The 24151-nt window shown below is 35.3% G+C and overlaps 1 protein-coding gene across 4 annotated transcripts in view; it reads right to left on the minus strand.

The window, feature by feature from the left end:
• Positions 1-24151, minus strand: part of PDE1A (phosphodiesterase 1A) — a 151216-nt gene that overhangs the window by 100736 nt on the left and 26329 nt on the right. The window contains exon 1 of one of the 4 annotated variants that reach the window (XM_051787688.1): positions 10550-11073. The exons of the other annotated variants lie outside the window; for them this stretch is intronic. Coding sequence (XP_051643648.1) covers positions 10550-10602 — 53 coding nt within the window. The 5' untranslated portion in view covers positions 10603-11073. Of the gene's footprint in view, positions 1-10549; positions 11074-24151 lie in introns of those variants that run through there. 4 annotated transcript variants of the gene reach the window in all.

The following is a 24151-nucleotide window of genomic DNA, read 5'->3' on the forward strand; positions in this document are numbered from 1 at the left end:
CTGCAAGAAAACATTACTAGTTTGCAGATGAGATGTTAACAGGACCTGTTATTCTGGTGGTGAAAGCTAGATTTTCTAGAGTTAAGGAGTTAATAATTTAAGGGAAATCAGCTCAGCACAAACTGCTTCACCGTTGATGCCACCAGGAAATCAAACTAATTTTCTGAAAAAATGCAAACATTTACCCATAAAGTCTATAGCAATCACCACGGCATGGCAAGAGCAACACTCTTTAAGGTCTGAACCTGGACTGGAAACCTTTGAGCTTCAACATGCAGAATGGCCATACACAAGAATAGAATCAAAGAATCAAATAATCATTTAGGTTGGAAAAGACCTTTAAGATCATCGAGTCTAACTGTAAACCTAACACTACCAAGTCCCACTAAATCATGTCTCTAATTGCCACCTAAGTTCAGAACTAGACTTAATTTCTCTGTGTTGGGCAACATTTCAAATACCAGACGAAGGTCTGGATGAAAGCTGTATTTCTGATGATCAGTAAATTGCTTTACTTAATTTTTGTAAACTGAAAAAACTCACAACCCCAGCAGAATCTGCTTCATGAGTGGATTTTTCAGATCCCTTAAAGTACCTTAAATAGTCAGGCATTTCTAACAATGAGAAATACAACAAAGCTCACTCATGCCAGTTGGAAAATGACTCAACAACTGATATTGTAATGTTTATTGAATTCATCATTAACCTTGTAAAAGTTTGCTTGGGAATAGTACAAAGCAGCACACCAGCAGTGTCCCAAGAAGACCATCAGGGTAACATTAAATATTTAATATACTTCACTGGTGTCACTATCTGTAGTCTACCTACAGATAACATGAAGTAATCACCACAATTTATGTTTTAGTATATTAAGGGATAAGTAAGCATGTAAAACTGCAAATGACCATATTCTCATTAATTTCTTTGTCAGCTCACCACCTGCTTATCTTTACATTTCCACATTACTCATTATAGTCTGCTACTCATTCTCTTCCTCTTTTAATTTTGCTTTGTCTTTATTTTCCTCTTTTCCTTTTCTGTCTTCTTTTTTTTTTGCTTCACATTATTCATTTTTATTTGCTTCATAAAGTTTCTCATCATCTTCCCTTTCTCAATTCCCAAAACTCCTATCCAGCTTCTAAGTGTTCCTCTGCCACTAAAGTCACTCAGTTTTGTATGAGTGTATATTTTTACATATTCACCACAATCAATAACAAGTTCAATTCTGACGCTGATATCCTTTATTTAAAAATCTGACTCTTAATCTGCAGCTCTGAGCATCCATCTAGAGCAAAAGGGCCAGATAACAGCAGCTGTTAGAATAGAAGCATGAGTGTAAATAATGTGTGAGGATGGGATACACAAATCTCTCTGAAAGGGTACTTTCACAAAACTGTTTACATTAAAGAGGAAAATAACCATCAGCCACATTAAAGATTATGAATTATAAAGAGACTTCTGACTTGGAAAAAAGGTATAGATGAAGTACAGAAATTTGAGGTAGCAGGGAGAGACCTTGGAATGGAAGCAGCAACGCTCAAAACCTTTTTGACAGTTGCAAAAGTTACCATCCAGTCATCCCAAGCCCTGCATTGGTGCAAGCTTGTGGGGCACCTCAGTGGCTCCCAAGGCAGCAATGGGCACACACAGCACTGGAGAAACCATGTCTCCATTGCAAGGTTTGTGGAGGTAAGGGGATGAGATTTTTCAGACTTAACTCACAATGTAAACGTACCCTAACTTGCTTCCTCCATGCCCCATCGTCTGACTTGTCCCCTTTTCTATGTCCCTTCCAACTCAAAATCACCAGCTATTTCTTCAACCTTTCCCAAAACCCAGGTCTCTTCCCCTCCCACTACCAGTATGCAGTTATCACCTCAATTTAAAGCCAACAAGGCTTGACTCCTCCTCAATTTGTAACTATAAACTGATCTTCACTTTCAGCATCAGCTACATGCCTGACTTTCCCTCTCCTTAACTCACTGAACATCCATCCATGGCAATCCCCCTGAGTTATCTTCTCCTTCTGATGACATTACTAATATTTTTCCCTTTTTATTAATCTATTATCAAAGTGCACTAACAGTCACTATCAGTACACCACTTAGCATAAAAGGGTCTCAGTCTGGACCGATCTTACTAAATAGTAACAGTAAATAAACTAGTAATAGACAATATTGGATTTACTCTTATTATGGTAAAGCATAATATTCAAGATTAATAAATTGAGGGCATGCTTTTTTATAATAGCATAATGATTTAGAAATATCCATGCTCAGAATGCACTTCTTAGAGTAATTTACTATGGATAAAATTTTTACAAATATTTCATCAATAAATCATATTTCCACAATTTTCAATTTCTTTGCTTGCTCAAACATTCCTGACTTATGTCTGCTAATATTATAGTCATAATTTCAAAGCAATGGAAAATATTTCTTTTTCTAAATTTCCATGCACATATCTTGTTAAAAATAAAAATTTTCTTAAGTCTCCCCAACACAACATAATATCTTGCAGAGACATACAGAGAAGATGAAAGTGAGTTATGTTTGATACAAGAAGAAAATCTACATTTGTCTGGTTAGTTTTACATTGGATAGGCTAATTTTACCCTGAGACCACAATACATAAATGAAAGGCCAGGATTTTATTAACATGTAACTACAAATTTATGTATACTAGTTAAGATGTTAATTAAGGGTAACATAACTGAACTGCTTGTATTAGTCAAGTAATTATTTCTAGATGATCCTGTATTATTCATGAAGCCCTTTGTATTCACCCCTCTTTCCTGCTGAATTTCAGGTTTCCACGGTTTGAATAAAAACAGATTGCCAAAAAAGAATATAAAGTCAAGTGGTACCAATTTAAATGTAGTGTTGCAATGGCCAACTAAGTTCTTATCAGAGAACATACCAACAAATTCATTTTTGCACACTAGTAGCTGAGTTCAGAAAATCACAAGTTTATGCCAATGCAGCCTACACAGTTGTCTATAAAGGTGACCCAAATTCACATTTTTAAAACAACTTTAAAATCATTCTTGAATGGATAACTCAGAAAATAATTTGGTATAATAGTTTTATAAAATTTTATAAAAACTATTTCTCAGTCCTTATTTTGGTTTTGCTGTTTCTTCATGATTTTGTCGTTATTGTCTCGTAAGGAAGCACAGTCATGTCAGAAAGTTTGAAATATTTAAAATATAAATTCTTTTTAATGTCTTGCCAATTCCTGTTTTCACCTTCAGATTAATTTGAAAAGTAAATCATATAATTATTATTCTTATGTGGGTAGACAGTTTCTATCACTTTTTTCTATTATGTGCATTCAAATGTACATAAAAGGAGAAATTGTGAAGAATTAAAATGAATGCTTGCAAGTGTAAGCTTGTTTAATGGAAAATTAAACATTTCAGAAGTTGAGATTCCCATAGTATCCAGTAATAAACAGAATATTTTTTTTGATTACTTCTTACTGTTCTCCCTTGGTTTGGAAAAACTATTTGAAATTACATTATCCAATAGGTCCTTAAGGGTGAGCCAAAATATAATAAATACAGAATGTACTGAAATACTAAGTCTACGACAGGGAAAAAAAAAAAAAAAAAATCTTTTAAATGTCATGTCTTCCTGACATACTCTGTTCTCATTCTCCTATTTACTTCTTCAATCTGCCTCCAGAATAATTTAACTACACTCCAGAATAAAATATACTTTCATTCTTGACTTTTCAGAGAAAGGTAGAAGAAAAAAAAATTTCCTCACCAGGGAAAAAATTCATTCAGCCTCAGATCTCGAATTCAGTTTCTTTGCTGTCTGTTGACCTTCTTGTTTTCTAGGATGTCCAAGAGAGTCACTGCCTGCTTTTGAAATTTCTCTGGTACCTTCTTCATTGCTCTCTCCTTTCAAAGCAGTACTACCACAAAGCCAGGTAACAGCTGTGCAGTTACTGCTCATCACTCCTGCTTCTTCAGGAACAGAAGTTACACTCTTTTCTTCTTAACTCTTCTGAGAAGCAACCAGCTACACATCATCTGCTGCTGCTCATCTGCTACTATCTGAAAAACTGCCTCCTTGTTGAGGCATAACCTGACTTCCCCAAGATTGTCCTTCCAAACCATGCAAATGACACTTTTATTCCTTATGGAATTAAACTAAAATAATCCTTGTGGATGACACTATTGATCTCTGAATGCACATCAATTCTCACTTTAACGTTTCCTCTTCAGATGGCTACAATGAAAGTTAGTGTTAAACAAGTAGGTGTTAAAGAAGTTCTTGATTAAGTAGGAACAAAGTAAAGGGAAAGTTGTTAGAAAAGGCTTAAGATACATAGGCAATATTGTTTTTCTTATGGTCTGTTCCCATATAAAACAAAATGCATTTCACCTAAATAAACAAACATGCCCTCATTAATCAACTGCCTTAAGTCAGCAAGTTTAGTAGACCAAAATCTACAAAAAAAAAAAAAAAAAAAAAAAAAGCAATCATTCTTGTCCATCAAAACCTTTTGTTTTCAGCCATTGAAAGGCCCAGAACAAATGGTCCTTTTCATAAGTCTGTTCTCAAAACCAGTAAGGATTTCCCCCATCACAGGTGGGGGATCTAGTAATCTAGCATTACTGGCATGGATATAAACATTCTTCTAATTTCCCATCTCAATCTGGTTATGGCCAAGCTACCTCTGTCATAAACCATGCTATGCTATAACATAGTACCAATTCATTTAATTCGTTTAATTAAGGTTGTTCTTGCTAAAATTTCTAAAATGTACTTATTCACTTTCTTCTGGTATGATTAATGCACTGAATACTAACATATGCAAGGCTGTTCAAACATATCTGAACAGTTTTAAGTTACAAAAGCAACTGTAAGACACTTCCTTTTCTTTTGCATTTCTAAGATGCTTGGTTCTGCCTCCTTTCAATCTATCTATTGAATAAAAGTGTATCATCTGTCTGAAAACTGGATTCTCCCTGTTTTTCCCCCTACTGTCTCTCCTGCCCTCTTAATTAACAAAATACCACCTGCTGTCCATTTTTTTATATTCCTTTACATTTTATCTTTCTTTCCACTATCTTCTAGAAGTCTCATAGCTGTCAAAACCAGTGTATTTTATTAGTCTGAATTTCTAAGAACTTTTCACATGCTTCATAACGTCCTGGATACTTCTCAAAAATGTCTTCCCTTATTGTTTTGATCAAATTCCCTTTTCATAGCTTCTCATCAGGGTAGGAGCACATGCTCCTGTCCTCTCAGTTCTCCTCCTAAAGTCCAGTTTTTTATTATTGCTTTTTTACACCACCCTCTTTCTCAATGGCATCTGTAAGTCAGCTCTTCTGAGGTACTGCCATTTTAAAAAAAATATTGACTGTTTAAATCAACAAAACTATGTAATATTTTGGGGCATTTACCCATCAGTGTAAGCCATTAAAACCACAGAGGAAGAAGTAGAAGGAAGTACATAGGCAGAAAATTCCTTTAGCAACCTCACTAACAGGATGGTCATGACTATGAACTATGTGTAGCTTTGCAGAAGTTGCAGCAAACTTTGCCATTAGGGCAAGGGGCAATCAAGAAACAGACTGATCTCAGGATCTTCTTGTGACACTGTGTTTTTATATTCCAGCCTCTTCATAGAGCAAGAAGCAAAGGACAACTGCATCGTCTCTTCCTTGCCCACCTTCCTCCTACACCACAGGAATAAATTGTCATTCATTAAATTAATATGCTACAATGATTTACAATTAAGTTATCACTAGCAAAAATTAAATATAATGTATATGCAGAGTAATTGCAGTGTGCAATTCAACATAAACACCTCAAAATTTCCTATATATCTGCTTATTCCCTACATAATTTATAAAGATGATGGTAATTTGGAGACACTTGAAGGCCTCTACAAATAAAGGGAGAAAATATCCTTTTTAAAAAAAAACAACTTCTAAGCAGCTAAAATCTGCTACTTTCCAGGCTGCCCACAGGCACATAATTCTTTTCTTGTTTACTGAGTAAGTTGCTTCCTCTTCATATGTTATTATGATTTGGTACCTTTTCTACAGACAAATTGAAAAGGTGTCAACAGATTCTATACCTATGCAAAAAACAAATATTCCTGTTCAGTATATGTTACACTGAAGCCAGAGGATAAAGAGGGTAAGATAGAACTCACAAATAGGGAAAAAAAAATAAGGCATTGGCATAGTACGAGAATGTATCTCTTGTACTTGTTAAAACTGCTGAATATATTGAGCATTCAGGAGAGGAAAAAAAAAAAGTAAGAAAAGAAAGGAAAAGCTATGTAAGGGTATTATGCTGATGGTTATTTTTTGCTAGAAAATATTTGTCAGTATATTTTTTCAAGAGGAAAAGAGTCTCTGCCAAAACCTTATAAGATCTAGAAGTCGCAGAATATGCTGTTTCTATATTTTATTATTATTTACTCTATTTATTATTAAAACTCTAAAGTTATTGATATGGATTATTCTTTACCACAAATTACAGTAGTATAAACATTTTCTGGAAATTAGCTCTTTGTAAACTTTTACAATATACTGTACACTATGTAATAGCTCTATGGTGGTGAAATTATCATGCTGGAATAGTGGGCCATGCCAGTGGATTACAGTAAGCAATGGCATTTAGGTTTTAGACCTGATCTTAGTATCAAATAAAATAATTAATCAGCTATATATATTTTAAAGGACTAGAAGCAAGAGACCAAAGGACTGGACTGGATCATTTTCTTAGTAAAAGAGAATTCAAAGTTACAGAGAGATCCAGCCAAGTTACTTGTGTTAATACAATATTGATACATATTCATTAACATACATTTCTTAACAAAGAAACTGGAACAAGAGTAACAATACAATAACCTCTTTTCTTATGCAGACACCATAGAGAAGATAACAACAGAGCTCCTGGAGGAGCAGGAAAACTAATGTTTTTCACCTTTATTCTTTCTCCAGCTTTCAGCACCATAACCCCTTATTTTCCTGTTCCTACTGCTCTAAGGGAAAACCCTTGATCCAAAATTGCATGAAACCACAGAAAATGGGCAGAACAAAGGAGAGGTATTTTGAAGGTAATGCATTAATATTTTTTAAACACACTAAGAGCCTTAAATCAAAGACATTATACAGCAAAGACAAATTCTTTGTTATTATCCAGCTGTCATTGATCTGGAAATCTCAAAGCCCACGGGTTTCTTGAACTAATTCCAGGCTTTCTTGGATCCTACCATGGCAGAGATACTCAAAGAACAACTTGTCTTCTGACACTTTGATCCTTTTGCTTCCATTCACAGACAAGACCAGGAAGACCAAAATCATACAACCCAACCCATTCCCTAAAGACTGAAGCAGAGTGCAGAAAAATGTTAGCTTCAGTATAACCTTTGATTAATCACTGTGTAGATTCTTATGTTAACAGAATTCATAGAAATTTGAAACTAAAACACCTATTATGTCATCCAATCTAAGCAGTTGGCAGAGAAGGACTTGTTCTTTAAAGCATATTTTGGATGGTTTTATTCAGTTCAATTTTAAATGTAGAAGCTATGCAGCTCCCACTGCTTTCTTTGATAAAGCTGATTTATTTATTGTTTGAATTAATTTCACCATCTCTAGTCATAGCAAATACGCTCAAGATGCTGTTCTTAATAAAAATATGGAATGTCCTCAGTAATTTATGTTAGCTTTAAAATAGCCAGTGAATATCCAAGCTACAAGTTCTGTTGAAATATATCTTTGCATATAGCAGACTCTTCTTTTGATATTAATGAATGCAGGAATCTCTAAGTACTTGGCAGTCATTTCTGATGCAATTAAAAAATGTTATCCAAATTGATGTGCTTTAGTAATCAGTAAAATGTGATTCGTAAGCTTGGCTTTTTCTTTACACAGTTATATTTCTGAATGAATTTTTTAGTTATTCCCAAGCACTACTGGGTAGCAAGTACCAAAAATACACTTGGTTACCAACTTTTTTCTAAATTTTTATTTCTTCATGAATTCAGAATTTAAAAAAAAATTGTAAATAAGTCAGAAATATCTTCTTGTTATTGAGTTTTCCATCTTGAAACATAATACCTATCCTACTCTTCTGTAGAGTATTAGTAATATTGAAAGAATTATTTAGGATAGATACTTAACCTAATTTTTACATTACTGGTAGGGCAACTCAAGTAAAAGTACAGATCTACCGTAAATGTAACTAGGCTAAGTAGAAAGAAACTCATAGGTACTTACTAAGTTCTAACATAGTTCCCAAGACCTGGGTTTTAAGAGTAACTATAATTAGTGTTGCCTATAGTCAAAACATGGGTAAATATAAATATATAAAAAACTTTGGTAATTTTATATTTTCTTTTTTTTTTTCAAGGAAAATGTTTGATAGACTGCTGACTCAGTTACCTAGACATAAGATTTGTGCCCAGTAAAACCATTTCACCTACATGGACAGAAAATAACAGGATTAAAAGGACTGAGTTAAGTCTTCATAATTCTTGCATAAGAACACTTTTTCACTAGAGAAATATTTTCTGAAGTCATAAGGAAAATGAACACACATTAAAAATACCCAGCTCTTTAATTCAGTAGGATAGCATCTGTATTTACTGCACGATACAATCTTTATGACATACAGAGATTGTCTTTCTGTTTGAGTTGCCTAAAATATTATGCTGGTCGCGACCTTGGAAACGTTTCTTAAGCATTTACTGTAGTATTACAGAGATCTTTTGCCAGAAGAGTCACTGAAGAGCCATGGACTCTTTGGGGGCTTTCCATATTAGGGGTTTTCTTGCTCCGGATTAAGCATGCCAGCAGTATTTAGTTGCCGTTCTGTATTTAGAACTGATTTGCAGGAATGGATTTGGTAAGAAATGTTGAAACTTCTTGTATTTCATTGAGTTAAGTTCACTCCCACAAGACAATTTAGGGAAACATCTGTTAAGAAAGCTCTTGCAGACTATCCAGTACTACACCAGCTACAGCAGATTTCTACAGCAGATTACCAAACACATCAGGAAATATGCATTTATTCACCTGCAATTTTAATAGCCCCAAAAGACTGTGAAGAACGTGCATTTCAAAGATTTTGGTTTTTTTAAATTACAGCTTATGGGATAATTATCACAGATCCCTGAAAATAGTTATTGATGTTTAAACAGAAATATATTCAATTAAACGATTAAATTTAAAAAAAAAGATATCCCTTGAGGAAAATATCCAGTCTCTTAACTGCCAGTCATAAGCTTTCTGTGAAAAAAGTTTTTAGCTCCTCTTTATTAAAGTACAAAATGTTTAATTTAATTTACTATATAAATTGCATAGCAAATACACACAGGACATTCAAATTTAAGGTTAAAAGTCATTTCTCTTACATAGTAACCTTCTAATGTCCAGATTCTCTTTCTGCACTGTAACTGTAACACTACTGAAAGATTTCTCCACATGTAACATTAGTAGGACATAATCCTGGCACAACTACCTGACTGAACTTACTCTGGAGCTGCAATACCAACTCTTACTGCACTTCCATAATATATGACATCAGTAGTGGTGATCCAATAAATAACAATCTTGTATCTGCTCTGGGACCATTTATAATCTTATATTTATTTGTATATCAACACTGTGGTTACAATGTCCTACTAATCTCCCCCAGTAAGAGTTGGGGTTTTGTCAAAGATGTCAACAGCCATAAGCAGAAGTGTGAACTATTGGGGGTTTATTTAATCTTACAGCCACTGCGTCCTTATTCATAGTAGTTTGAGAAACATTATTTCCCACTCAAGGTGGCTTGGTCTGAAGCTAGGACTTGACAAAGGAAAGAAAGGGGTCTCTCAAGGTAGAAAGCACAACTAAATTTGATCTAATCCTGATCTGTAAATGAATTTTAAAATTTACTTCAAAATATAAAATAATCAGAAATATGTTTCATAGATGAAATTAATATATGTAGGACGCTGTGAAGAACCACCTCACTAAAATTCCAACTTATTGCTCTTTAAACTTGAACCCTCCTATCAGAAGTGACTTACGGATTAATTATACTTTAAGCACTTGTCTGCATGTCCCAGCAAGCAAGCTACTTTATTCTGAAAGATGTAGCGTTTCAAGTATTAAAACTCTACCATCCAGACATAAACCAACCAAGAACCATGTTCCACTATTAAAGTTTTACAATTCCAGAATACACTGAGAGACTTTAGAGCTGTAGGAAAATAGAACACACAAAAAAAAGTTTTCAAAAGCTACTCTGCTTCTCTTTCATAATAAAGACAATCCCACACAAAACTTTAGAGAATGCAGATGACAGAGAGGAGAAGAAAAATAACTTCTACGAAGTCTCAGTACAAGTGGAAAAAAATATATTCTGAGAATCAAAATCACCTAATATGTTACTAGACTGTGCAATATTAAACTCTTCATCTTCAACAAGTTTTTGTGCATTTGCATACGAACTTAAAGTTAACAAATAGGACGTAGGGACTGAAGTTCATAACATTTTCAGTTCAAAGTAATAATAGCATCACTTACCTAAAAATTGGTCTTTGGAGATGCTTTTTCTTGATTGTAACACAATCATCCATTTAAAGTGGGGAAAAAGACTTCTTCCAGCAAATAACTCCAAAAAAACCCAGTGAGTAATCAGAAAACTTGTTCTTAGCTACTGTGCTGCAGAGAGCACACAGAATGGTATTTTGGTCCTGGGGGAAGCCTCCCTCCCTCTTTCTGACAGTGGAGCAGAAAAGGGCCATAGAGGCCACATAAGCAAGGCACAGCCGTGCACTACCAAGCAGGCTGCGCAAAACTGGAGTTAAGTTGATTGAAGCACAGAATTGTACTGGATTCCTTTCAACTGTGCAAGAAAAGGGGGGAGCTTTGCCAAGTGCTACCCAGGTAAAAATATGTTAGATTATTCCAGCCATGACAGTACTTCTTACACATACTGGTCGAAGTCTTAAATGCAGAGTCACTCTCTCTCTCTCTCTCTCTCTAAAACACACTGTTCCGAGGCTCAACTTTTTTTCTTCAAAATAAAAGTTGTGCAGCTGTTTCAGCATTCCCATGCGAGTACCTTCAGAAAATTTGTTCTGGTAAAAAAACTGTATACAAATTAATGAAGATGGATGGATCTGGTCTGTGAGGTTGGCTCTACTTCAAGAGATTGTAATTATTTTACAATCTGGCTTTTATTCACTAAGGATGATGTGTGGATATAACTATGCAAATTAAAGCACTGCTTATAATTTTTAGCATACATAACCTAATAACCTAGAATTGGCTGGAGCAGAATATGGTGTTTGCAGCTGGTAGGACCACAACTACATGAAACAAACCAATGCTACATCAGTGAGGAAAACAAAAATGACCAAGTTCAGATAGTGACAGTAGCAAACAGTTACTGTTTGCAAGATAAGGTTTCAAGAGAGATCCAAACTGAAAAGCTTGCTCTGACATCACGCTGACATAAATCAGGAAGAATTCAACCGCAGCGAACTCAGGCTGTAAACAAAGCAATAAAGCAGAAGCGGCTGACCATGGCTCTCAGTGAACTGGGAGTCATGAGGGGTTCAGGTGAGACACAGTTGGGCACGTCAAAGGGCCCATTACAAAGCTGTGCTGGCACAGGTCTTGACGGGAAACATGGAACTCAGCCAGAGCAGCAGCAAACTAGCAGCAAGCCATCACTGTGTGCAGCTGCACACTCTGGAACCGTGTGCCCCCTTCCTGCTGAGGGTGGAAAGATCCTGCCGAGTTTCTTCCCTATGTCCCAGCACTGGAGCTCCTTTACAGCTTCTTGCAAAGCACTGTGTGTGTGGAGTTCCTGATTTGGGACAAGTAGGATCAGGATGGTTGGGATTCTTCTCCAATTCCATTAGTGGTTGGAGGGAGAGGAGAAGAGGAGTAGATTTACACAGTTAAGTGAATAACACTGGCATCATCAAATTAAGTTTGAGGGACAGTGTAAGGGTACAGAAAAGGCCAGATAAGGAACATTGGGATGTGTCAGGCTATATATGACCATGAAAGTTTCCATTATATTATGTACAAATTATTATTAAATTAATGATATTTTCACAAAATAATGCTATATAACAAACAGAGAGATGCTAAATATTGCATTAATATGTATTTTCACAAAGGAAAACCTAGCAGTTTAGTGTTTTCTATTGGAACAAGCAAAATCTCTTCCTAGAGTTAATATATAGTGCTTATACAACAAAGTGATGGTGTCAAGTTTGGTTAGTCTAATAGAATCCTGCAAGTGATCCCCACACTTTATACAACTATTTCCTCGACACGACAGTGGAGTAACTATCTAAAGGGAAGATTATCAGACTGTCATCACCAGTTATTTTGTGTCAGTTCAGTTTCATATTCCCCCAGTATTCATTCCTATTTCTTTGAGAAGTAGAGAGGAATACATCTGCATCAGGAAAACAATTATCTTTATCAGATTACAACTAGTTTTATCCAAGATCTTGAAGGATCTGAAGATCTTTCTTCAACAGTATGCAAAGTGTTGTCATATTTTTAAAGATCTTCCTGTAGTCATGATCTTACTTGTTCTTGCCTGCCAAGGTTTACTATTTCCTTCATGTAGTTTTCTTGCTCTGGGTTTTCAGCATTTCAAAATAATTTGCTGCTTTTTGAAGTGTGCTCACTCACTGATAATACAGAAAGCTGAAAATCACTTTTCCTTTCTGTTTCACATTACGGGTATATATTGTTATACTGCTGTTATTTAGAGGGATTATCTGTAGCTCGTGGTAAAATTCTGAAAGTTACAAGAAAGAAAAAAAAAAATCTCCAAATTCTCAGCAAAAGCTATACCAAATATGTGTTTCCACTGAACTCCCCAACCTTTTATCTAGCAGTTTATTGGTCTTGAAACTAGAACACATCTTAAAAGTATATTTTTCTGAGCCTAGTCCAATGCACATTATTGTTCATGGGACTTCCATTCAAGTATGGCACTGTAAAAAGTATCATTTGGGGGAGTTGAAATTCCTGCAGTGCAATTACTTTGACTACAAGGAATTTTTGAGCTGTCAAAAAAAAAAAAAAGGACAAGGAACGAAAATGTCAATAGGAAACAGTAACAGAATTTCAGGACTTTACTTGAAATTGCATTAGTTTTCATCTTCCAAAGAGCCATGTTTGACCATTTGTTCTATTCAACACAACAACTACCCACTGACTTCTTCTTTATAATATTGAGAAATCAAGTCTACATATTAAATAAGTATTCACACAAACCCTTCAGCAGAGGGCATTACAGAAAGATATGATAGATCAACTCAACTCAGGCCTGAAGCCTGAGTTCAGTGGAAAAATCACATGAATAAAATTCCCCAGCATGTAACTTTTTGCAGATTGCAGTATTAGAGCCCATTAGTCAATTGTAGGCTATACCTGTACCTTCTACACAGAATGCACTGAAGAGGTGCATTTGAATTATAATGAGGAAGTCTTTTGCTTGATAGCATTATAGTAATTTTAAAAAGTCCTCTATAGGTAAGCTTCATCATATTTCTTACTTCAGACTAATCCTTTTAGGAATAATTAGAATGGTAGAAGCCTATTTAAGTGATGCCCTAGAGATATCTTATTTAATTTGCCAACATTGGATGAAACTCAAGCAGAAAACACCTGAATTTGTTTTTCTCAATTTATTTTCCAATTATTGTTGTTATTGTTTGCCCATTGCAGCCAATGACCACTGCTCATTCTATGTAATGCAACCTATTTTATTTCATCTCCCATGCATAAGTTAGTGCGAACAAAGACTTTTTGAACCAAAAGCCTGTAGTGATTTAATGCTCTCAGAACCTGAGTTTCCCAAACTTCAGGGTTTATAGCTAATAGTTAAGTAAGATAGTTAAGTAATTTGATATTTAATACTATGTCTCAAGACAAAAGACTACATATGAGGTAGAACTAAAAACATTTTATTCTGCTTGTTTTAATGCCACATATTTCTTAGTGATCTGTAGCTCTTTGCCAGAAGTCTAGAAATGTAATTATTTTTCCTAGTTTAATTTCAAAGCTGTGGGCAATTAAGAGGTAAATTTAAGAACCAGTAATCTGTATGTGTCAGACAGTTGATATTTTCTACTTTCTAGCTAAAATATCTACTGCTATGAAGATATGTGTAGGCGTTGCTGGTTGGGGTTAAGAGCTCTTTTACCTCTGTAGAAAGATAGATAGGTGGGAGGACCAAAAGAAAGGGAAGATAAAGAAATTACAAATGCATGATCAACCACATATGGGAAAAAGAAATTACCTTTATGAAAATGCTGAAATATTGGTGAGAGAAATAACGGGTAAACCATACTGTCAGAGTAGTAGTTCTGTCAAAGTGTACAGATAATTTATCTAAGCATCTTGCTGTCTGAAGGCCAGCACTATTCGATGTTTTCTTCAATAGTTTGGATGGAGATAGGTGATATGCTTATTCCAGAAAAATATTAAGCCAGTAAGCTTTTCTTAATGTCTTTGACAAACTGCAGAAATGTTCAGGGAAAAAAAAGTATGTTAAAAATACCAACTTCTACACACAAATGGGAATAATTGCTGGCCCATTGGGTAGGCAGCATTTCTTCAGAAAATGCACGGGAAGTAGCAGTGAATCATACACTAAACAAACTATCAGTCTTACAAAAACCAAGCATGATCCTGGGAAATACAAAAAGAAGTATTGTCCAGAAGAGCAACCTCTCATTCTCTGTATTCCTAGGGCTCACCTGAGGCACTGCTTCTTGTTTTGAGGCAACACAATTCAGCTGACACATACAGGACTAAACCTTGATGAAACAGAAATCTAGAAAATATCTCATATGAGTAAAGGCAGAAAGTCACACTTAATCCAACCTAAAGAAAAGGAAAAGGAAACGTAATTAAAAATATTACAGATTATAAATATAGCTGTGTAATTTATGGAAACAGATTATTTTACTTATTCCTGTGGGCAAGAAATAATAAACTGCAAAAAAGCTTATAGGGCTGAAAGTTGTGGTAATAAAGATTGAACAGTGAAAAGAATACTTATCAATGGAAAGTAATAAACACATTAATTGCTGAGGGAATCTGTTCTTGGAATCACAAGGAGTAGGTTTCTAAGGGTAGATTTTTTAAAAGACTATATAAACACACTTTAGAAATTATTAGCCTTGCCTTGGAGGAGAAAATAGAGTAAATAGTCTCTAAATACAGCATCCAACCTCATCGTTCTAAAATCCTTTGGTAGCCAACTGCTACTATCAGCTTCTAACTGAACCTGCCATTTACTTTGAGATATTTGTGTGCATGAAACCATTTACCAATCAACTGTACCATTTAGGCTTTTCAATTTTTCACTTATTTGCCATTCATCCAAACTTCGAACTTTGGTCCTTAATTCTGGCAACAAAGTGTGACACTTAAAGCTTTCATCCATTAAATGCCATAATTTCTGTCTTGCTTCCATAGTAAAGCAAGGGGTCAGAGGCTTTCCCCTATTGAGCAATAAGAGAACAAGTGGAGAGCTAAGTTTCATGCATCCATTTATTTTCTGCACTAATTAAGTAGATTAAAAAAAAAAGACTTCATACTTCTACATCCTCCTCTTCTTAGAGGTCTGAAATATAAAAATCTAAGGTAGGATTTATGACAAGAATGTTATTTTACTTTTGGGTACAATATCTTGTACCAGTTCACTGCTTTGGAAATTTGTAAAGTAATTAAATCATTAACTAAAGCATGAAGAGGAAACCTTTTACAGTAGGAAGTCAATGTATGTTGTCCAACTCCTAACAAGATTTTTATTGAAATATTGAAAATTGCTGGATGCTGGATTAAATTTAATCCATAAAGGCTGTATACAGTGCAAGGATTCAAACTTGATGTATAAGAAACTGGAGGGGATTATGTGAAATCTATCTATACTATCACTATCACTTCAGCAATAGCGTCCTCCAAGGTTCTATGTAAGACAGAATAGCTTCCATAGCCTTTTCATTAGAATGAGAGGATAAGTCCCTCAGCATGCCTTTTACCAGTTTCTAATCTCCATGCAGAGTCTCCAAATCTAACTGTCTATATCAAGTTAATAAAATTGTCCAGGTGTCTGATGTCCCCAGAAACAGGTTAAACGCTAGAGGAGATGCTGTGATTGCCTGCCATACAAAAGGTAGTGTTTATCACAAGCATGTCATGCTTAATATATAATACTACCTGTTAGACCCATGTTTGTGTAATGGTTTAAGAGCTAAATTATGGGTGCCCACATTCTTCATATAGATACTGTCAAGGATCAGGCTGAGTGCTTTTTTACCCAGCTGCCACACCAGGTTTGCATTAAGCTTACTGCACTCTGAGCAGTGTAGGACAGCCTCAATTTGGTTCTTCGTGTTGACGTCAGCAAAACCCACTCTCAAACTTAACCTACTGACTTCTCCAAGCTTGAAAAACTAGACAATACTGAAGAGAATTGTGACTCATTAAGAATGCAGAGAGAAAAGCTGGCAAATGTCACTAGATTATTGTAGTACATGTGGTAAAGCTCTGTGAAAACAGTTGTACAGGCCTTCAAGTCCTGGCTTTCTGTTTTACCTCTCCTAAGTAAGAATATTTATAAAATTATTTTATTCTCTCTTACTTTCCCTGTTTACATGCACACACAAATTGAGCGGAGACTTACGTCAACACTGTCTTGCAGGAGATTAATTTCCCTGCTAAGACTCTCCTGCTCAGACTGGAACACAGGAACTTGGCTTAAGAAACTTCCCAGTCCTTTACTTGTGCTTTTATATTTTACTACATCTTAAAAGTTCTAGTAAAACTCAAGCAAATAACAAAAATAAACAACAACATTGGAAGTTTTGGAAATAAAAAAAATTACAAATACCAATGTCTCATGAAACATTAATTTTCCTGATTAATAAAACTCCTCTGAAGAAAATGACCAGTATCACAATTGTATTTCAGTGGATTCTGCACAATATTACTAGGATTTTATATCCTACATCTTCAGTGAAGAAGAGGGGATGAGAAGGAAAGGAAGGGAGGGGAAACAAGAAGACAGAAATTCCTTTGGGATATATGATGCTAAACTAGCACTGAGATACACAAGTCAAAACATGGAATTCTTTGGGTTTGAGCCAGTGCAATATTATTATTGGCCACAGTTGATGGAATTTCAATCTGTATTGGAAAACACTGTAATTGATGTGCCATGTGTTTTCTAAATGTATACATATAATGGCAACTATATATTGGACAATAGAGAAAATACCGACTAAGCATATTGTTGCTCTTTAAGGTGGAAAAGGGTAATAAAATCTGCAGGATTTAGTACAGATGGGCTACAGAAAATCAAAAAAAAATAATGGCTAAACACTTTAAAGGTAATGATTAAAATGTGTCTTAGTGTAACTGTTTGGTACAATACTTAAAGATAGTAAAAAAAAAAGTTTATAAATTCAAAATTGTCTAGAAAAGAAAACAGGAACAACTGTGTCATATGTTAAGCAAAGTTATTGGACAATGGTAAAAAAAAGAAAATTGTTCTGCTAACCTGCAGTTCCTAATGGAAAATATATGGGCACTTAATAGGACAGAGGCTATGCTATAAGGAATAAAAAGAGATATGCTAGGCTGCATTAATTTTCTCTGTATACAATAGTTCTCATCTGGAAGTCTGGAACAAAGAGGCAAGAATCTATCATAACTACCTCTTCACTACACAGATTTTTACTCTTAACTGATGTTCACATCTGGGTTTAGATTTCTGTGTAGGTGGCAGAGTTTTAAAACTTTATTTTTTTGAAAATTTTTTTTTTTTCATTTTAGATTTTGAAAATATTTTGCACTGTCTTTCATCATGGTCTTCAAGATCAGATATTTCATAGTTTTCTGATACTCACTTCATTTTCATTGCTTAAAATACCCTGGTCTATGCACAGTTACTGAGATTTTCTGGTTGTCATAATTAGATTTCTGATATCCAGTTTGACTGACACAAAACTATCTGGAATTATAAACACATGCATTTCCCTAGGGAATTAGCAGTATCTGAGACTCGTTGACATGTCTTTTATATCAACTGTTCTTTGGTCACATTACCATTATCCATTGGGTAGGTACAAAAAAAGCTGCAACAGCAAAAACTCTACAGGTCATTTCATATCATCTTACAAAACTATTTCTCTGAAATAGCAACACTAATAATACCCAATCTTTGCTTTCTGATTGTGAAATATTGCCTTTAAATTACAGTTTCCCCATAGATGTCTTGAAATCTGACATTCATCATTTTAAAGTCTTACAAATAGTGATAAATTAAATTCTCAGTTCAGCTCTATCCTCACATATGTAACATGGCCACAGACAAAAAATGTCTTGTGCATGAGTCAGAAATCTATTATTCTAACACAACAACATTTTGATCATTCTCGTCTTTCTATTACAAAGATATTCACAAAATGTAATGCATACAGCAATGATCTCAATTTTTTTTCTTTCTATCTAGATTCTATTATGGTCTTTGGAATACACAGTACTGTCTTTAAAAGATAATAAGACTCACAGAATTCATTTTTTATTTTATATATAAGTTATCTACATTATTTTCCTTCTTATACCAGCTCATCATTTCCCCAGCACCCCACACACTTTTTCCCAAGTCTCTATTTACTGTGATGACAGTTTTCCAAGCGTGCCAAGTATATGTGTACTCATGACAGAAGACTAGCAGGAAGTTTATCTCTTCTAGCAAAACTTTACAGAGACTCAGAAGGAAACTCATCCTGTTATTTGGCAAGAGCATTTCCAGAGAAGTAAAGCAACAAGCAAAGGAGAAATATAAATGTTTTGTATATCAAATATTTCTCTCTCTCCCAACCACATGAAGTTAATTCTTAGTATTACTAAGCTATATAAAACAATGCTCTCCTGGTAACTGTAGTCTAGATATGAGAGAACTCCAAAACTATTTCAAATGTATCAGCTCACTTGATTTTAAAAGTATGTGTGCAACACCATAAAAGAATCCTTCAGCCTCTTGCAAGAGAAAGTAGGTACAATTATACAAGTGTGCGAAATACAGTATATTTCCCACTGAAAACACTGGTAATAATCCTAATGATAATGAAGAAGGGTTCACTAGTGTGTTCACGTTCAGGAGTCCTTTGGATAAATTTTGACAGTCAGCTAATCTACAGTGACCTTATCAGTACATCACTTACCTAGTCAAAAATTTTAAAAGTAAAAATGGTGCTCAAAAACCTTTCAGTGCTTATACTTTTTATCAAGGGTCAAAAGTTTTCCAGCAATATGAAATAAAAAGAACCTGACGAGAGAATGTGAAACACACCAAACATTACAGTTTATGAAAAAGGAAGGAATCATGGTTTCCTTCAAGGTATCTGCTTAGATTTTTTTCCACTTGCCTTTCTTCTTGGAAATACATCTTTCTTCATTCATACATTTAGAACCTCATTTCAGAAAAACATAATTTCAAAACTTCACTAGAAACACAAGCTAAAAGAAATGGAACATGCATTGATTTTATGCCACTATCTGTCTGAACTTCAGGCTGAGGCAGATTAATTTTGCTAGTTAAATTCTCCAACATGTTTGAATGTGAGTACAATGTACTTGGCTTCATTATTCATGTAGTTATTCTATATATGAATTTAGCATACATGTAACAGGATGGGCTCCCAGCCCCAGAGAATGCACTGTTTTGTTTATCCACTAAAAAGACAAAGCACTCACCAGGGCATTTTTAAACTCCTTATCTATCTGGTCTGTGTATAGTCCGACCAAAGAAGGAGTTATTTTTTATACTACATCTTAAAATTGAACTAAAAGAAACAAAGAACAGAATTTTTAAAACTTTTTTAAATTTTTTAAGTCTGTATACTGATGTCTTTCATGGAACTATTAAACTTCTCATGAGTTACTCCTGAATGTAAGTTAAAACACAATATTTAGTAAGAAAAAGGTTTTCCAGTATCTGAAAACCCCTTAACAACATCTGGAAAATAATTTTAATTACATGTAGATTAAAACTGGCCACTGTGTAATATTTTATGTTATCTAAACTGAAGACTGGGTGTATTCTCTCTCCTTCCAAAAGATGCCAATTTTGTAGCTCTTACTAGGATTTTACCACTCAGTTCCACTCATTCCCTAATGGAAGGAGTTTTGCTTCACACGCTATCTCACATTTTCTTTGAAACCTGTCAAAAAAATAAAGCTAAATTATGTTATTTGTTATGATTCTGAACTATGTTATGTGGGTACCTTCTGACTACAATCATATACCATCAGCTGGCCATTTCAACTACATGATTGAAACACAATTCAGATGAGAATCACTTATGCAAAGATGTGAGATTCTTCTGTTGTGTCTGAGGAGCTTCATGGTTCCCCTTAGTCAGCACACTTAAATATTGTGCACTTTAATCATTTATTATTTACAAATTCTCATGACAAAAGCAAAAGTTGTCATTGCATTGTGCAATACAGTGGTCATTTTGACATTAATTTCTTCTTTGACCAGTACATTTCACACTATTTGTTTCCTTTCTCCTACCTATTAAATGTTTGACAGTAGTAATTAATTTCTAATCTCATTTTTATAAGCAATAAAATCCCCCAATATTTAGTATGTTCCCTTTAATATAAAATGCATATCTTAACAGCTTTTGAATACCACTGCCATGAGCACAGTAAGTCTCTTCTATTATACAGATTATTGTCAAGCAGTAAAGCATAATGAGACCAATTTTAAATTAATTATATAAATAGCCAAGTGGAAAATTTTTAATTATCTTTTGCAGAATTTATTATTAAGAAGAGAGATCCATACATTCATTAAAGCAAACTGCTACTATCCTGACAAGACAAACTAGAACTTGAATTAGTATATCCAAGATAACAACATCCAATCCAGACAAACAATGTGTAACAGATACTACCACGTGTATCACAAACTCATGTTTTCACTGAAGCCCAGTATGTTGCCCTGGGGAATGCTAAGCATTTAGTGGCTCTGTTATTATCAGATTTTACTTTGTCTACTGCTCTATGTTTTTGAATATTCAGACCAGACACTTGGTACAAGAATTAAACCCATGCATATAGAAAAAAAGAACATAAGACGTACTGGTGATGTAAGCAGCCCCAACCAGTCACAATGGCTGCAGCTGAGCTGCAGTTGAGCACACTTAACACCATCAATTCATAGGATAATCGTAGAACTGTTTAGGTTGGCAAAGACCTCTAATATCATTGAGTTCAACTGTAAACACTGCCAAGTCCACCACTAGACCATGTTCCTAAATACTATACCTTCGTGTCTTTTAAATCCCTCCAGAGATGGTGATTCCACCGCTTCCCTTGGCAGCCTGTTCCAATGCTTGACCACCCTTTCAGTGAGGAAACTTTTCCTAATATTCAATCTAAACCACTCCTGATGCCACTTGAGATCATTTCAACTCATCAAGTAATCGGCTTGTTACTTGGGAGAAGAGACCAACACCCACCCCACCACAACCTCCTTTCAGGTAGGTGTACAAAGCAACAAGGTCTCCCCTGAGCCTCCTTGTCTCCAGGCTAAAAGACTGCAGCTCCCTCAGCCCTTCTTCATCAGACTCATTTTCTAAACTCTTCACCATCTTCATTACCCTTCTCTGGACACAGTCCAACACCTCAAAGTCTTTCTTGTAGGGAGGGGTCCAAAACTGAACACGGGATTTGAAGTGCAGCCTCAGCAGTGCTCAGTACAGGGGGACAATCACTTCACCAGTCCTGCTGGCTACACTATTCCCAGTACAGGTCAGGATGCCATTGGCCTTCTCAGTCACCTGGGCATGCTGCTGGCTCATGTTCAGCTGGCTGTTAACCAGCACCCCTGGGTCCTTTTCCACTGGATAGCTTTCCAGCCACTCTGCCCCAGCCTGTAGTGCTGCATGGGGTTGTAATTGTAATTCATTAAAACTAATCGGCGCAGCTAAACAAAATTCGATTAATTCAGTATTCCCCACCATGAGTTGTAGAAGTCTCATCTTGTACATTTTGAAAAACAGATCACGTTTCCTTCACACTGGAGAGAAGTTGTTATAACATCAGTCCCACTGATGTCAGTAGCATTCAGTACATGACTAACTCACCCTCAGCGTGGTCCTCAAAGAGTAGATGTAGTTATAGTCATTAAATATGCTGTATGTGGTAAATCATACTCCCAGCAAACAGACCTATCAAGTTATGGTAGGTCTTAACTAATCAGGACATCTGCAGTAGAAAATAAGGAACTACTTCTATTCCTTTAAAGAAACAGGTTTTGAGGCTCATGAAATAAACCTGTGGGAAAACACACTCTTCACTGAATTTTAACATTTTTCACCCCCCAAGAGCCCTGAACTTGGATATGACCTATATTCTTCCAGATATATTAGCAAAGCTCAGTGCAGCTTTTCAAACGAGGAATTACACCCCTTTAAGTAACAGCAATATTAGCCATGGAGACACTAAACATCCCTCCATACAGCCTGATGGCAGTACTAGTACAGCTCAGAAACAAAAATGTTAGAGAACAGCCTCTTGTACTATCTCACAGCCCTTAGCAGGGCACTTAGCATGGTATATTTTCCAAGCCATAGTCTGAGATAACCAGGCATGGGTCAAATCAACCCTTTAGTAGCTGATGTTCACCTGACAGTGCCCTGTGACTCACTGCAAACTACACAGATTGAGCTTGCACCCTTTACTCTGATACTGCTGTTCACTTTCTTAAGGCTCATTGCTTGAACTTCTTGTGTTAAGTCTTGTGTTCAGTTTGAGACAACTGCTCCTATTCTTCAGTTTTATTTGAAGTAACTCAAAAAATTTATTGTGAGGCCACTATAGTATATTAAAGACTTTAAATTCAGTGACATAGAATGATTCTGGTTTGGTTCAGTGAAATGACTTCATCCTAAAGATACATATAATCAAGAGCATTTAAGTCACATGGAAAATGAAATGAGTTTGTTATAATTAATGACTCTATGACAGGTGCTAAAATATAATTGTTCATTTAACAGCCTTTCTTAAAGAGTGTTTGAGGCATTTATGAACCTGGCTTTCACCCTGACTCTATACAACCAAGCATCTGTGCCCACATGTTATATGTCAGTAAAATGTCAATTACGACTACAAATTTTTCTCACTTGGATCAGTGAAATGCTATTTAATTATCATCTATCCAGATTAGTTATATGAATTCTTCCATTATACTCTTTGACCTTCAGGAAATGCTTCTTTTAAATCTTTAAAAACCATGATTAAGAAAAACATTTCATAAAGCGTATAGCCTAAGGAAAATGTAATGGGCCACTGAGGTCAATTCTGCCAAGGCTGTTTTGGTGTGATCATTTTTACAAAAGAAACACAGGGAAGACCATAGAAATACCAGGAACATTTCTATCAAAACCAAGTTGTTTTCTGTTTCTGATAGTGTCTGTCTTTCCTATCCCTGTGGAAACACTGGTTTGGATTTCTCTGGTTTGGGGAACCATATCTTCAGGGAGGGGTTCAGCAGGAGTTCAAACAGCGACTGTGTTGTGCAGAAGCTCATGTTACATATCCATGGAGGAATAAGGATCTGGAATAATTACGAATTAGACTTCTGAGTGGCTCAAGATATCAAAAGCAAGAAACATGACTGCAAGAAGAGAGCCATTGAAAACTCCCAGAGAGCTGAGGCTTCTTGGAAACATCAGGAATAATAATTGCAGATTAGAAAAATGCTTCATTGGCCTCTTCCAGCAATGGCTGCCAGCCATGAGGAAATAAGACAGAAGGTAGCTTTATTTCCTAGAATTACTGGTTCTGATGCACTTCACATCTCAGCATTTTCCTGTTAGATCAGACAATGACACTAACTATGAAACTGTATTTGCAGATTCTGAAAAAAAATTGCATTCCATCTAAAACTGAAAATTTCAAAACTGCAAACACATATTCTTGAAAAGGGTAAAAAAGTGGGAGACTTAATCACTCATTAACATAAACACACAGTCTGACTCTCTGAAAACAAAAACAAACCAAAACAAATTATGATGGTGGTGTGGGACAAACATCTCAGAATGATATGGCTGAAAGACT

Source organism: Manacus candei, unplaced genomic scaffold (assembly GCF_025592945.1).
Source record: "Manacus candei isolate 608988 ecotype Guabito, Panama unplaced genomic scaffold, ASM2559294v1 h1tg000023l, whole genome shotgun sequence".
Classification (NCBI taxonomy): domain Eukaryota; kingdom Metazoa; phylum Chordata; class Aves; order Passeriformes; family Pipridae; genus Manacus; species Manacus candei.